The sequence below is a fragment of the Thamnophis sirtalis genome, unplaced genomic scaffold (assembly GCF_051295495.1).
Source record: "Thamnophis sirtalis isolate CommonGarterSnake01/CBP01778 unplaced genomic scaffold, rThaSir2_p1.2 scaffold_6, whole genome shotgun sequence".
NCBI lineage: Eukaryota > Metazoa > Chordata > Lepidosauria > Squamata > Natricidae > Thamnophis > Thamnophis sirtalis.
Window position 1 is genome coordinate 81,777,313 of NW_028261386.1, and position 15,649 is coordinate 81,792,961.

The 15,649-nt window shown below is 38.5% G+C and overlaps 2 protein-coding genes across 3 annotated transcripts in view; both read left to right on the forward strand.

Moving 5' to 3' along the window:
* The window catches only part of RMND1 (required for meiotic nuclear division 1 homolog), a 42,865-nt gene extending 42,061 nt beyond the window's left edge, over positions 1-804 (forward strand). For both annotated transcript variants that reach the window (XM_087718290.1, XM_087718291.1), the window contains one exon: positions 126-804. In XM_087718290.1, coding sequence (XP_087574416.1) covers positions 126-158 — 33 coding nt within the window. In that variant the 3' untranslated portion in view covers positions 159-804. The remainder of the gene's footprint in view (positions 1-125) is intronic.
* A 7,274-nt stretch (positions 805-8,078) lies between these two features.
* ZBTB2 (zinc finger and BTB domain containing 2) lies at positions 8,079-15,635 on the forward strand. Its single transcript, XM_014066419.2, has 3 exons — positions 8,079-8,464; positions 10,665-10,847; positions 12,709-15,635. The coding sequence occupies exons 2-3, from the start codon at positions 10,675-10,677 to the stop codon at positions 14,066-14,068; spliced, it is 1,533 nt and encodes a 510-aa protein (XP_013921894.1). The 5' UTR covers positions 8,079-8,464; positions 10,665-10,674; the 3' UTR covers positions 14,069-15,635.
* The last annotated feature ends 14 nt before the right edge of the window (positions 15,636-15,649 follow it).

Here is a 15,649-nt window from a genome sequence, read left to right on the forward strand (position 1 = left end):
TTATGCTTCTGGTTTGGAGGTTACTGATCCCTGATATCTCGACATAGAGCACTTTGTGCAAACACTAAAAATAGAAACCAGCCAAATAAGCATGAAAGCTAGCAAAGTTCTGTTTTGTGTTGCAGGTCATGTTTGAACTTGGAAGAGTGTTTTTCTGATACCAGGTGTACATTGCAACACACATTTTACAAGACTAGTCGCTATCCGAGCAACAGGTTTATTGGACTTCAACTTTGTCCATTTTGGAAAGTGAGCAAATGTCATGATAAATTTATGGACATTTGCTACAAAATGATGGGAGTCAATGCATTTAATTTCATATTTCATCAGTAACTATGTTTCTTGGAATTGATGGTGTAAAAACATTGTGAAGCTGGTTTTCTATCTTACGGATGCAGATTATCTGTTATATTACAGGAAAAGGATATATATATACAGTATGTACGACATTGAGCAGTTTTCTATATATGAGCTGCACGTTTTTTCACAATACATTCAATAGAATTAAGAAAAATATGTATATAATATGCTATTATGTATATGGGGATAGAAAACCTAATCCTAATATTGTTCATTTGTAAAGGAAGTTAAAATTAGAAATTCTCTTCAGCTAAAATTGTAACTGTCTTTGGAACTGTTTAATCATAAAGATTTTGTAAATTCAGATATTTCAAGAAGCAAGAGAAATTTAATCAAAGCAAAGTATTTGACTTTACTGCCTTAGACAAATTTTCCTCAGTAACCATTATGCATGTATGAATACCGACTGAAAAGCTGTGAAATAAAATAATGGTTGTAAAAAAATGCATTGATTTTATTGAAGCAAGATTAAAGATTTGGATCTCTAAAATCCAAAATCGTTTGACTAGATACATCAGAAAATTCATGAAAGCTTTAACTTTGTTCTCAACTAACTTTCCAAAATGTATCATGAATATTACAGTTGTCAAATTTTAACATTGTTATAAGAGTTAAAAAGAAACTCTTTAGTTTCAGAAAATTGGGGGGGGGATTGTAATTGAACCTACTGCTGAAATTTTTTGAGAAACAGAAAATATAGTGATAGCTCTGTTCATAGTGCACGTTTTTAGAGTAAAAAGCCCAAAGCATTTGTGAGGAAGGTACATTTTATCGTTTGAATGAGTTTGTATTTTTTTTCAATTTTGCATCACTTCTCTATCATGTCCTCAGTAACAATGACAGCACTCGTTATACATAGTAATAGCATATTTGTAATTCTTGAGACAGTGGTGCTTAAACATTTGTGAACCTTTTTGAATTTTTAATATTTTTACATCAATATGACCTAAAATGTAATACTATTCACATTCTAAAACTAGAGAACCCAATTAAGCAGTCAATATATTTGATCACTTATTGACCATCATCCAAAGCTACATGTGTGTGACAAAAATATACAAACCTCTTGGATTATTAGTTACTTTGAAGGGGAAATTAATTAGATATTTCAATCAATGAAATGATAAGGTCTTGCCTAACAAAATTCTGGGTAATCTTATCAGTCTTCACAGCATACTATATGGAAGTGTGTCATGAGCTGAACAAGAGATTTCTGGGGACCTCTGAAAAAGTTAATACCACCAGGCTGGAAAAGATTACATAATTATTTCCAAAGAATTGGGATTAGACGAGTCGACCGTTAGATAATGTACAAATGGAGGCAATTCAGCACCACTGTTATCCTTCCCAGGAGATGTTGACCAATCAAGATCACACCAACAGCCAAGCGTGTAACACTCTGGGAGGAGTATCAAAGAATCCCACAGTAAAGGGTATGGAACTAAAGACCAGTTCATCAAGCAGGGAAGCCCACCAATATCTTTTGAGTTGAAGTTGTTTGATAAGGAAGAATAGTTAAAATTCCTCCAAGCCAATGTGCAGGGTTCAACAATAGTTATCAGAAATATTTAATAGCAGCAATTACACCTAATATTCAGCAACACCAATTATTGAAAGGTTCACTTTTTTCATATGCAAATAAGCATTTTTGGATCAAACAGAACAAGCAATGTTTTTGATTCATTTGTTTAACTGAGGTCATATTTACGCAGAAATATTAAATTTAGAAGGGTTCACAAACCTTTAAGCCCACTTTAAACAGTTGAAATGAAATAAAATATATAAATCTGGGAAGCAGATATTCAAGACATTATTCTCATCAAAATGGTAGTGTCAAACCTTTTCCATTGCTTTGGTATACAGGTAGTCCTTGACTTACAATAGTTCATTTAGTGGCCAAAATTACAACAGCACTGAAAAAGGTGACATAACTATTTTCACACTTATGACCATTGTAGCATCTCCATGGTCACATGATCACAATTCAGGTGTTTGGCAACCAACACATATTTATGGCAGGAGCAGTATCCCAGAGGCATGTGATCACTTTTTGTGACCTGATAAGCAAAGTTAATGGGGAAGTCAGATTCACTTAATAGCCATGTTACTAACTTTAACAACTGCAGCGATTTACTTAATAACTGTGGTAAGAAAAGTCATAAAATGGACAAAATTCACTTAAATGCTTCACTAAGCAATAGAAATGTTGGGGTCAATTGCAGTCATAAGTTGAGGGCTACCTGTATTTATTATACAATTTCATTAACAATGTGTGGCATTCAAATTTTGCAAAGGTAACAAACAATGAACATTAAATATTATATGAAGGAGAGAGAGAAGCCTCTTTGTTTTCTGCTACCATATCCTGCAGTTGGGTTAAATAATCAAGTCTGAAAAATGCAGTCTTCATAAATTCAGTAAGTTGTTTTGGAATGTATTTCAATTTGTAAATAACACAGTATTATCATCTTATCCAGAAGTATCACATAATACTGGACAGAACATTAGCAAAGCCTCACAGACTCTGGCTGGTATCTGGCAGCTCAACAATTTAGTATATCTAGTTTGTGAAAATTAATACTAAGATTGCTAGTTTGCATGAAATGTATTTGAGAAAATCACGGACTCATCCGCTTAAATGTAAAATGGAGTGAAGAGCTACTTCCATTTCCCAATTGGAAACTTTATTACCCTTTCTTTACATTTTTGGAATATTAGTGGTTGTTTTATAATAAGACACCTATTTAGGATCTCATCTGTCCCATTTCACAAACTTGACTGTGACTCCATAACTTAGCTGTATTTCAGTATGACCTCAGGAATGCATTGGAAATTATGAAGTTTAATTCAGAAAAGCATTCAATAATATCCCTCTTGGGAGTCTAAAGATGGCTATATGCTATGCTGTATTACATGGATGCAGAACTGGTTGAGAACTGTTCAGGTAGTCCTTTAGTTACCAATCACAATTGTGCCTAAAATTTCTGTTGCCAAGTGAGACGTTTATTGAGTTGGCCCCATTTTATGGCCTTTTTTGCCACAATTTTTAAGAATCACAGCAGTTAAGTTGGTAAAATGGTTGTTAAGTGAATCTGGCTTCCTCATTGACTTTTCACCACACAAAGGATGATCACATGATCCCAAGATACTGTAACCATCATGAGTCAGTTACCAAGCGCCTGAATTTTGATCATGTGACCATTAGGATGTTGTAACAGTTGTTAAGTGAGAACTGTTGTAAACGGAGGCCTATATTCAATAAATGTACATCAATGACAACAGCAAACTGGACATATTAAAACATATGACGCTCTATTGAACTCTGTGCTGTTCAACGTGTTTATCAAATACTGAGTGAGGTGTTAAAAATGATTATCAAATGAAGATGACAATGTTGGGGGTTGATAAACACCATTCAGAATAGTATCAAGATTCAAAAGAATTTTGTCAAGCTGGAACAATGGAACAAATTAGCCAATATGAATTGCAACAGCAAATGCATAATCCTGTATCTAGATTATAGGAAATCAAAGAAGTAGGGAAATCAAATGTAAAGTTATGGGATGAGGGGAAACCATACTGAACAGCAGTATATACACTGCTGTTATGGAATCTAAATGCTTGAAGCATCACAATCCAAATAAGGAACCATGTGATACATGGACCAAACTAAGAAATGAACCACAGGCGGCAGCAGCATGGATCAGATTGCCGCTAAAGTATGGTATCCAGTTCTTTGCGTATTTTAGGAAGGATACTAACAAACTGAAGAATGCTCAGAAAGAAATAATGGACCTGGGGAAAAAAACTTGCTAGAAACAATTGGAAGTGTTGGGTATGATCAGCCTGTGACTATTAAAAGACACAACAGCAATTACCAACTATGAAAAGGATGATAATGCAAAACTCAGGGCCTTGTTCAAAGTTGTTCCAGAAGACAAGATAAGAAGCAATTGGGTTAAATTACAAGGTCATAAATTTTGGACAGCAAGGAAAAAAAATCCTGATAAAAATAAACAATGGAAAAGACTATCTGGGGAGGTGGTCAATCTTCAGGAAAAATACTTAAACAGCAGCTGGGTTGCCATCTGTCAGGATGCTGCAGTAATGAATCCATGCTCCAGGCAGGCGATTGGATAAGGAGATCTTCAGTCTCCTTCAAACTGTATGTTCTATTATTCAGAGTAAAAGCACTAAAGAATGTATTAGATACTTATACTGAATATATGAACAAAATGAAGCACACTAATATCATTTACCTATTCAGTTCTACATTGGAAAAATTTCCAATACCATTCCTGAAAAACAAATTTTCCTAGTTTACATAATTAACAAATATGTATGTAAATTTGGTTATTTGAAATTAGCACTTTTGGAAAGAGGCAAAAAGTACCTGGGGACAGCACATTTATGCCCAAATAGAATAAAAGCCAATACTATTATAATTAGAGGCAAAAAAATAGATTAAATTTAAATACAATTTCTCAAAAAGGTCTAAATCCAGCAAAAACCTTGTTATTTAAATTAATGAGATCAGTTTTTGAACAAGTGTTTTGTACCTCATTATTAGAAAGCAGCTTTCACTTCAAAAATGAACTATTGTACTATTTACTGCCCAGCTAATTGGAGGGAATCCAACATCTTACTAAGCATCTGAATAAACAATTACTGAGATAGACAAGCTTTGAACTAAGGAACAGGACACTCCTAATGCATATCAGCCTAGAAATATTTCCTCCCACTTCCTTTTCTTCAATAGCCTAACCTGTAGATGGGATTTGTTTTATTTAACAATTAGGAGCCAGATATCATAGATCAACAAATACTAATCTGTTCTGCCAATCCCTGGTTTACAAAAGATAGTATATGTTTAGTGTACCAAGGGCTCCCCACAAAACCTGGATAAAACAGATACAATAAATCACACAATAAAAGGCAATTCAGATTCTGATTTATTTTTACATTTGTAATACCTGATAGATAAAAAACTTTTTTCCGGGAAGGTATTTTATGACTCAGTACAAAAGAGCAGTATGTAACTCACTGTTTAGAAAAGTTTAAATCACTGTTCAGATATAAATACTAATGCTGATTTAAATTTTAATGCAAACCTATAAGTTTAATGCTACATACAAACGTTAATCCTAATTAAAATGCAGTCCTCTACTAGTAATATAGCAGTAGATTTACAATACTAGATCAACAGTTCATAAGCATTAGTTTATGCTTAAATGCTCATAAGCAGGGAACAAAGCTATGAGTTTTCATCAGATCACTGGTTTTACACAGCACACTAAGCTAAAATGTTGGGGCAGTTTATACCCCAGAGGACTACAAACCAATCACCAATACAAATGATAAACCAATGCACCATCTAGAGATATATAGGTAGTCCTCCTTCAATGACCATAATTGGTACCAACAGTCAGTAAGTAAAGTGAAACTGCAAGCGTGTTTATGATTTTGCTTCAGCTTTCCTTTGCTTTACGAAGGTTGGTTGCAAAGATACTTTTTCATCACTCTCATAATTGCAAACAGGCAATTACTAAACAAGAACTACTGTGATGATGATGTTATCCATGCCTGACCACTATACTACTTTTCAATACAAAGGTTTTTCTTTCACTAAATAAAATCTACCACTACTAATTTATTTCAAAAGCTTTCAATTGCCCTTTTTAAGAAACGGGGTTGCTTCTTGTATTAACGTGAAAATGTTATTTGGGATCCAATTATCAATCACTGAACTTCCATGGGTTATGTGGGAGCCAATAAATTGAAATTCAATAATGGAATGCTCTGTAAATTTCTTTGCAAAGAAAGTGTCCAACCTGGTTTAGATAGCTTGTACTCTTCAAAGCATCAAGATGTGGTTCTAAAATCCAGTTTATTAGCAGAGATCTTAACTAAGCTGTACATTTCATTAACTGCACCATATCTTTTCTTAGACCAAGACCACCAACTGGATTCACGCACTCTAAAAGCAATATATAACTAATTATTGTAATATAAGTTTTTATTGTCCTGGAGAAATTACCTCTGTTGTCATTCTTTTGCTCTAATAACATGTTTTATTTATATTGTTTTAAACTGAAAGAGGCACACTAAAATGGAAAATGAAGGGCTAGGAAAAAGCTGTTAATAGAGGTTAAAACTGTAACCAAAATTTAAGCTTAAACACAAATTTGTAGCTAAACACAATTTTTTACCGGTATCTGAATCTTAATTACACAAAATACTAAAACCTCAATGCATAGTCAGAGTGAAGTATTAATTAAACTTTCCTAGTATTTGTATTTGTAATAAAATCAGTAGTACTGATCCAGGAAAAATCATGTAGATCTGTAAATCTGAGACTAAATTTCAATACTTCATTACCTCCCCCTATTTTTAGTTCTTTGTTTATAAGTGATAAAAGATTACCTGAAACAAAAATTGAACACACATAATCTTAGATATTAAAGCATACAACTCTTTCAAGAGAATCTTTTCCCAACTTTAAAGTTACAGAATTCCCACCAGGTAATTCAGATCAGATAAACAAACAAACCAATAAAGTTTGTGTTAATGTTTATTAAGAAATTAAGTCTTTACTCCTACACATGCTAACCTCATTGTAATTTACTAAACTCAAAAGGACAAATTTCAGAGCAATGTGTGTAGAATCACATGTGAATCTTTCAATATAATTAAATAGAAAGGGAAGACCTGATTACATCTGTAAAGTAAATAGAACAAAAAATGAAGTTAATCTCCACAGCCTAGTAAAAAACAGAAACAGCTGCTTAAGCAATAACAGAAAAGAAGTGACAGAAATCAAAGCAAGTCCAGAGATTTAGAAATGCTTAGAACAAATTTCCCACTTTTTTTTTCTGGGAAAGGACATCAAACTGCTCCAGGACCACAATCCTATTCATATTATTGCATCTTACTATAAACTAAAGGAATGGCTGTTTTGAGAAAACCTAATAAAAATTGCTACTGCATACATTATTTTTAATTTCAGTTCCTTTACTTTGGTGCAGATCACTCCATTAACACATCATACTTATAACCATTAATCTATCACTCTGCTTAGGGTTCAGGTTTTTTTTATAAGAAATTGAATTCCAGCAGTTTTATGTATTTCATATGTCCTACTATGAAACCATACAATACTTTATTTCATGCTGCAGGATTACTGCTATCCATCCATCAAAGAAATAGGTTCACCACTAAAACCATACAATTCTGCAATTACAAATCTAAACCTATGTGGAATATCATTCTTTCCACTAAAGCAGGAGACAAATGTATTGAGCTTCTTAAAAAAAAATTCAACACATTTCTCACATAAGTCACTACTGCTGAAAGGGATAAACTTCAAATAAGTTTACTAAGTTCAAATCCATGTTACTTGACCTCTGCACCAAGAAGTGGGATTTAGTATTAAACTACTTAAATGCATACTTTAGAAATACTCGGATGCCAATCATTTTTTTAAAGTTGTCATAAAGAGCCAAATCAAGCCAAGGGCCATCCACAGATGGTTGAAATTATCCTTCTCCCTCTTTTCTAACCAAAGTGCACCTTACTTCAGGTTCTGGCCACCACTTCTCTCCCACCTGCATCAGAGCAACGGAAGACATTAAAAAGAAAAAAATAGGGAGAACGGGGGCTAAGCTTTAAAGAGCCGAAGCGCGCGGAATGGGCCCCCTTTCCGTCGTCCGTTCCCGCAAGTCCTACCACGGCCGCCAAAGCTAGGCGGTCGCGGCAGCTTAGAGCCCAGCCGGTGAGGCCTGCGTCCCGCTCACTGCAAGCGGCGCGCGCCAATAGGCGAAGCCAAGCCAGCCAAGCAGGCGGCGAAGGAGGAAAGCGGGGGAGGGGAGGCTCCTGCTGCTGTTGCCGCCACAGCGCTCGTCGCCGCCTCCCCCCCCCCGTCTCTCCCCGGCGGGGGCTCCTCGCTACAGCCTCTCTGCTCCGCTCTCGGTCATGTGACCCTAACGTAACCGGACAGGAAAAGCCGCCGCCGCCGCCGCCGCGCTGACTCCGTTGTTGGCGCTGCTGCTGCTGCTCCTGGGCGGGCGGAGACCGCGGCCCCCCCCTCCCCGAAAGCGCGAGCCAGGTGAGTGCCGCCTGACCCCCCCTTCCCCCCCTACACACACTCATCCTCCGAGAAGACGCGGGAGAGAAGGGGCGGGTGGCCCGGAGTGAAAGAGGGGAGGGGGGCGCGTGGCGCCGGCGAGGCCCCTTGCTCTCTTCCCACCCCCACCCCCATCTATCTACCGTCCCACCATTGTACTGGCGGTCGAGTAGGCCAGGTTCAGACCCGGAGGAAAGCCAGGAGGCTCTCCGGGCCCTGAGGGGGGCTTTCCCAGCCGAAACCCCGAAATGGCGCCGGTGGAGGCGGCTGCCTCGGGGAGGAGAGGGAGAGGTCTCCCGGTTGAGGCTGCTAAAGAAACTCCTGCCCTGGTAGAACCTGGGCTGATCCGGGCTTGGCTTGGCCCTGAACGCCCTCGCCGAGTTGGGTAGCGGCCTTTCCCCTTTTTTTTCTCTCACCCGCGGCGGCAGCAGCCCGGCCTAGGAGGAAGGGGGAGGGGCAGGCGCCGAGGCAGCCGCGCGGAGCGGGAAAGGGAGGGAGGGAGGCAGAGAGAGAGAGGAAAGGAGGGGGGTGAGGGTGGGCGGCTCCGTCTGCGTCTCCTCAGCAGCCTAGGCGGCCCTGGCGACAGCGGCGGTTCCCGTCTCTCGCGCGCCTAGGCGCCCCAGCCCGCTCGCTCGCGCTGCTTACGTCGTCTCGCGCCGCCGTCCGTACGCCGCCCCGCCGCCTCCCGTGCGTTGCGTGTGCGCGCACGCGACGGCTTCGCGTCCGCCTGCGCAGGGGAGAAGGCGGGGCCGAGGCAGTGGCCGTGGCGCGCGCTTGGCCTCGCTGCCTTGCCCCCTTTTGCTCCGCAGGCAGCCAATAGAAAATGCCGGCGGCCTGTCACAGTGTGATTCACGGCGGGGGCGGAGGGTGAAGGAAGCTTGCGGTCCTCCACCGCTGTAGGCTGCTGTTTGCCCGCCCCGTTGGCGTCTGCGAGGGTTTGCTGCCTCCTGAGCGGCTTTTTCTTGCGCTTGGCGAGGAGTTCCTCTCTCCAAAGGGAGGGATGAGCCTCTCGGAAGAGGTTCTGCCTTTTTTCCTGGGGCGGAAGACGCTTTTGAATTTTGATCCCACCCTTCTTCTGGACACTTTTTTCTTTTTTGTCTGGGCAGGAAAGCAGTGATCCTCTCTCAATTATCCAGAGAGATCTCGCCTTTATTTAATGCTAGATGCTTAATCCGGAAAACGGATGTATTCTTATTTTAACCTCGAATGAATGCTGTGATTTTTATCTAATTCATTTTCCCCGTTTGCTGCAAGTTTTCCTGAACATTTGATTGAATTTAGTGTGCAAAGCATTCATTACAGAAACAAAATATAAAATGAAATATAAAAATATAGCTGAAAAACTAATCGAGAGAGTAGCATTTAGATATAGCAATACTCAGGAGTCCTACAAATATTCCCAAATATTTAAAAATGCTGTGAGAGAGCAAGAGTTTTATAATTACATTTGGTTTAATTCTCCTGATCCTATGCAGCATTTCCAATTTTTTTTAATATTCTATCACAATTCAAAACCTTCATTTATTTGCTCTCAAGTTTTTAATCGTTGTATTTCAACCAGTCTACAAACTGAAGTATTATGAATGCGATGGCTTTAAATAAATTTGATTTTTTTAGTTGTCTGAAATATATATTGATACATTGCTGGCAAACAGGTAATGAGCATTGTTGTGCTAATTATTATGTTATCTATTCTTGCTTTTATTTCTTTTGTTGATTTTAATCCTATAGATAGTCCTCACTTGACTGAAATTTGGGTGCTTGGCAGCCCATTCATATTTACACACAGAATATGCACTTTAACACCCACCACCCACCCTGTATTTGCCCTTTTGGACCCTGTGTACCAAAACCACTTACCCTGCCACCACCTATCTCCAGCTGATCTTTGCCTCTTCTTTCTGCCTCTGCTGCTGAGGCTCCCCTAACCAAGGCTGCTATTGTCCCTCCTTGTTTTACCTAATGAGCATGGGCTTAGTGATGGAAATTCTTGTCCCAATTCGGATTGTTAAGTCCTTGTATGTTTCTTGCTCATTCACAATAGGTAAAAAATAGGTAGCTATAAAAATCAGATAAATGGTTTTAGTACCTGTGAATTGTGCCCTTCCAAATTTCACCTTCTTTGGGCATATGACAGAATCTTTAAAGAAATATGTTTTCAATAACTTTTTCTACTTCACAGATTTTAAAAAATGGATTTGGCCAACCATGGACTTATTCTTCTACAGCAGCTTAATGCTCAGAGGGAGTTTGGTTTCTTGTGTGACTGCACAGTTGCTATTGGTGATGTGTACTTTAAGGCACATAAATCCGTCCTTGCCTCTTTTTCCAACTACTTCAAGATGTTGTTTGTTCATCAAAGCAGGTACTGTATACGCGCTTGCACACACACTCATATGTATGTATGTATGTGTATGTATGTGTATGTACGTGTGTGTGTGTGTGTGTGTGTGTGTGTGTGTGTGTGTATATATATAGGCAACAGTAAAAAATATTGGTTTTCTGCTGGATGGTCTCTTGTGACGAGCCGAAGACAGAGAGTGGAAGTGTGACCTTCCTCCCATATTTGGGCATACCAGGGGTTGTGACTTTAAATATATACCTCTCACCCTGGCTGGCTGATAAGGAGTCGAGCTCTGTAGCTCAATGGTTAACACATCTGCCTAAGAGGCAATAGAGCACAGGTTCGATTCCCAACATGGGTTATGGCTAGCTGATGAGAGCTAAATAGCTTGAAATAGATCTATACTAGTCTCCCTTTATTTATTTATCAGCATAAATATAACACACACACACACACACACACACACACACACACACACACATATATATTATCACAACCCCTGGTAAGCCCCAATTATGGGAGGAAGCTAACAGCTTCCATTATCTGTCAATTGGCTCGTCACAAGAGTCCATCACGACAGAAACATATACATACATACATGCATATGTTCATTCATTCATTCATTCATTCATTCATTCAAACATTGTTAGTATAGGGTTACTTTGTCTACCTCAATAAGTAACATGCAGTGCAATCTGCAGATCATTTAAGACAATTAGAATTTAAGTCTTGCTAACTTCATTGGCACTTGATTTATGATTCAGGTTCAGCCACTGTAATTTGTGTGAGGTTCTTTTGGTGTAAATTACAATTTCCTAAGTAGCAGGAAACCAAGGGTTAAGGAGGGGCAGTCCCTATCCATCCATTCCAGGAAGAACCTAGCTTTCTCTTTATATTGCCATAGGAGAAGCTATAGAGCTTTGTCCTTTCCAGTCAGATAGTGAGTGTTCAAAGGCAACACTGTGTGGAATCAGCCCAGAGAATTTAAGACTATGAATTGCTATTCAGAAAAGATAATTAGGAAAGAGAGATCAGTCTGGCCAGAAGTGGATACTGATTTCAAAATGGGCTTGAGGAATTGTTTGCCATCTGCATTTCATTCTCTCGCCTTTTTTAGTAAACCTGAGGTTTAGTCTACTTTCTGGTTTAGTTCTTATGAATCTCTTTAAGAAGTAATCGTCTGACATGGAATAAAAGCATGGGATATGGAAAAATAAATAATTACTGTTTTTATTCACAGTAGTTGAAATTACAGATATTTGTGATAAGCTGAATAAATGTATGTGGTACATTTTGTTCAGTTATACATCAGTATTCTTCATCTTAAGTCTTTGCTATTAGAAGATTAAGAATCGGGAACCGTGTTCTTTTTGCCTTACTTATTTCTGTCAAGTGAAAGTTTTGAATTCTTCAAGAAGTAATAAGCTGTCAACATACATCTATACTCCATTCAAACCAAGGTAGAGGTTTTGCTGCTAAATATAAATTTGCTGAAAAGTTGGCTATAGTGATTCAGATCCTCATTATTAAGCCATTTAATAGATAACCTGTTTCAGAGGTCATTTTCTTGACAGATTAGAAAAAAAACTTCATACTACTTAACTGCCCATCTCCTCCTGTTGTTAGCCAATGTTGATGCTGCAAAAGTATTCCTGTATTTCAGTGCCACAGAAATGTAGTGACAGCGAGCAATATGCAGAGGGAGACAACTTTTCTGTACATACATCTGTAAACAGGAGGAAAGCCTATGCTTTTTGATACATGAAGTCTGATCACTTCTGATGTATAGGGGATGTACTGCTGCCTTGAGTAAATACTATAATACATCTTTAGAGGTCCCCCCTCTTTTTCTTCATTAATACTGTAATTTCTTTTTTTGCAGTGAATGTGTCCGCTTGAAGGCAGCTGACATACAGCCAGATATTTTCAGTTACCTCTTGCATTTGATGTACACTGGAAAGATGGCACCTCAGCTCATAGATCCTATTCGACTTGAGCAAGGGATAAAATTCTTGCATGCATACCCGCTGATCCAAGAGGCCAGTCTTGCCAGCCAAGGAAACTTTGCACACCCAGAGCAAGTTTTCCCATTGGCATCATCATTATACGGTATTCAGATTGCGGATCACCAAGCAAGGAATCCCACCAAGGCAGTGACAGCACCTGACAAGCCTTTGCGAGAAGCACGGCCTCAGCTCTCAAGAGTGACCCAAGAACAGGTACATGAACCCTCCCAAATATCCCAGATACCACCACCAAGTTTGCCTCCAGTGCCCCCAACAAATATAGCTCCCCCTGACCCTCTGCAGCCTTCACTGTCTCCCGAATTAGTATCAGCTCCTTCTCATCCTTCACCTGGAAATGAAACCAACATGGAAGCCTCTTCCTCAGATGATCAACCTGCCTCTCTCACAATAGCGCATGTCAAGCCAAGCATTATGAAAAAAAATGGAAGCTTTCCCAAATACTATGCCTGCCACCTGTGTGGTCGACGTTTCAATTTGCGAAGTAGCTTGCGTGAGCATCTCCAAATTCACACAGGAGTGCCCTTTGCATCCAACCAGCACGGGGAAAGTAGCATTCCCTTGTCCCTGTGTAATAATGCTCCTGAAAAAGATGCTATGGAAGCGACTGAAGCCGGAATGATCAGTGACAGTGAGCTGCAACAGATCTCAGATTCACCCATAATTGACGGGCAGCAGCAAGCAGAAACCCCCCCGCCCTCAGATATTGCAGATATTGACAATTTGGAGCAAGCAGATCAAGAAAGAGAAGTGAAAAGGCGGAAGTATGAATGCTCCATTTGTGGACGCAAGTTCATTCAGAAAAGCCACTGGAGAGAGCACATGTACATACATACCGGCAAGCCTTTCAAGTGCAGTACTTGTGACAAAAGTTTCTGCCGGGCCAATCAAGCTGCTAGGCATGTATGTCTTAACCAAAGCATGGACACCTATACTGTGGTAGACAAACAGACTCTAGAGCTCTGTACATTTGAGGAAGGCAACCAGATGGACAACATGTTAGTACAGGCCAACAAACCCTATAAGTGCAACTTGTGTGACAAGACGTTCTCCACGCCTAACGAAGTTGTCAAACATTCTTGCCAAAGTCAGAACTCAGTCTTTACTTTAGAAGAGGAAAGATCCATTCTGCTAAGTGGAGATGCTGAAACTACAGAGAGTGATCATTCAGTTTTAGACTCTATCAAAAAAGAACAGGAAGCAGTATTGTTAGACTGATCATGAAACCTGGGTTTTGTTTTTTTTTGTAACAAAAGGTTATGTTTGTTTATTCATATTTTTATTAAACTTATCTTCCTCCTTCTCCCTCACCATAACTTCACTGACATGAAAGGAAGTCTGGCCCTTTTCCCAGTAAAAGCCTAACATTAATAAAGGATATTATATCAAATTATAACTATTGATGTTAATGATGAAGAAAATGTGTAAGACTAATTTCTTATCTTGGAAACTATGCTACAGTGATAAATGGCTCAATGGCAGGACTGTAAACTATTTGAAATATTGTTTAATTATATGCTTGAATGCACTGAGAAGGTGAGAAGAAAACTATGTCGGTCAAGTTTCAATTGTTTATTCCCAAACCTGATTACTTGTTAGAGGAAGATTAGTTAAGAAAATTAAATTCCTAAGTGAAATGCATATAGTTATGCCTGTTAGTCATTTCAGAAGCTCCTTTAATAGAAGCAATCCAATTTTTTTTACCTACACAATTTTTGACAAATGTTTACGTTCAGCTCAGTCCACTGATACTATGTCCATTCACAAAGAATAAGAATATGATCCTAAGCACATAATTGAATTGAATTAAGTTGAACTGGCAATAGATCCTATCCAGGGCACTCAAACTCTAAGCAAAATGTGCTCAGGATCATTTCATTAAAATAGCAGTAATGTGATGGCAATCATTTTATATGCATAATGTGTGTGCCTAAGTGTATATACTTCAGGCATGTATGTACCGCATGCACCCTTTTCAAATTGATCACTTTTTTGAACAACTAAAATGTTTTTTAATATAAGTAAAAATACACTTTTTAGAAGCGTATTTAAATTACACAGACCATAGACCATGACTATTTATATATATCATTGAATGGAAACAAATAATGTTGAAATTTATTATTGCTCAAAACCTGAAGGAAGTTAATTAGAAGAACTCTACAAAGAGGTCCTTGTACCCAACTCCCTATGGAGTAACAGTTTTCAGCCTGTTTTTGAGATACAGAAAAGAAGAAAAACAATCAAAGCAATTGTCTGAATTCACCTGATAAATATGTGAAAATTAGGAGAAAGAAAGCTGATCTTATTTTTTTAATTACTAGTATCATTTTATAACAGAACAAAATGGAAGAATGACCAAATTATATCATGGTTGGTTTTCAGGTTAAAGTGGAACGTCGAGTGGCATCCTCTCTGTTCTTTGTATTACAATTTCTTAAGTTCAGTCTAGCAAAATAGGCAACAAATAAGGGGGCACATTGTACAGTCACTTTGCTATGGACAGTCTATCTACCAGTCAAAATCAGGTTGTTGATTTTTATCTTTAATATATAAATATATGGATATTCTCCAATAGCCTAAAAAAACCCTAAATTGGCAAGTGTTTTCTAAAATCCCACTGAAATGCAGGCAAGTATTTTGATGGGGGAGAAAGGGGAGCAGATATTGCTCTGCTCTTGTATACATGTTTTGTTTAAGTATCATCTTTTTTGTGTCTAGATATGTTCTCCAGTTTGTAAGTTTTTATACTTTATTTCACAGAATAAAAATGATATAAAAATAATTTTAATTTCTTAT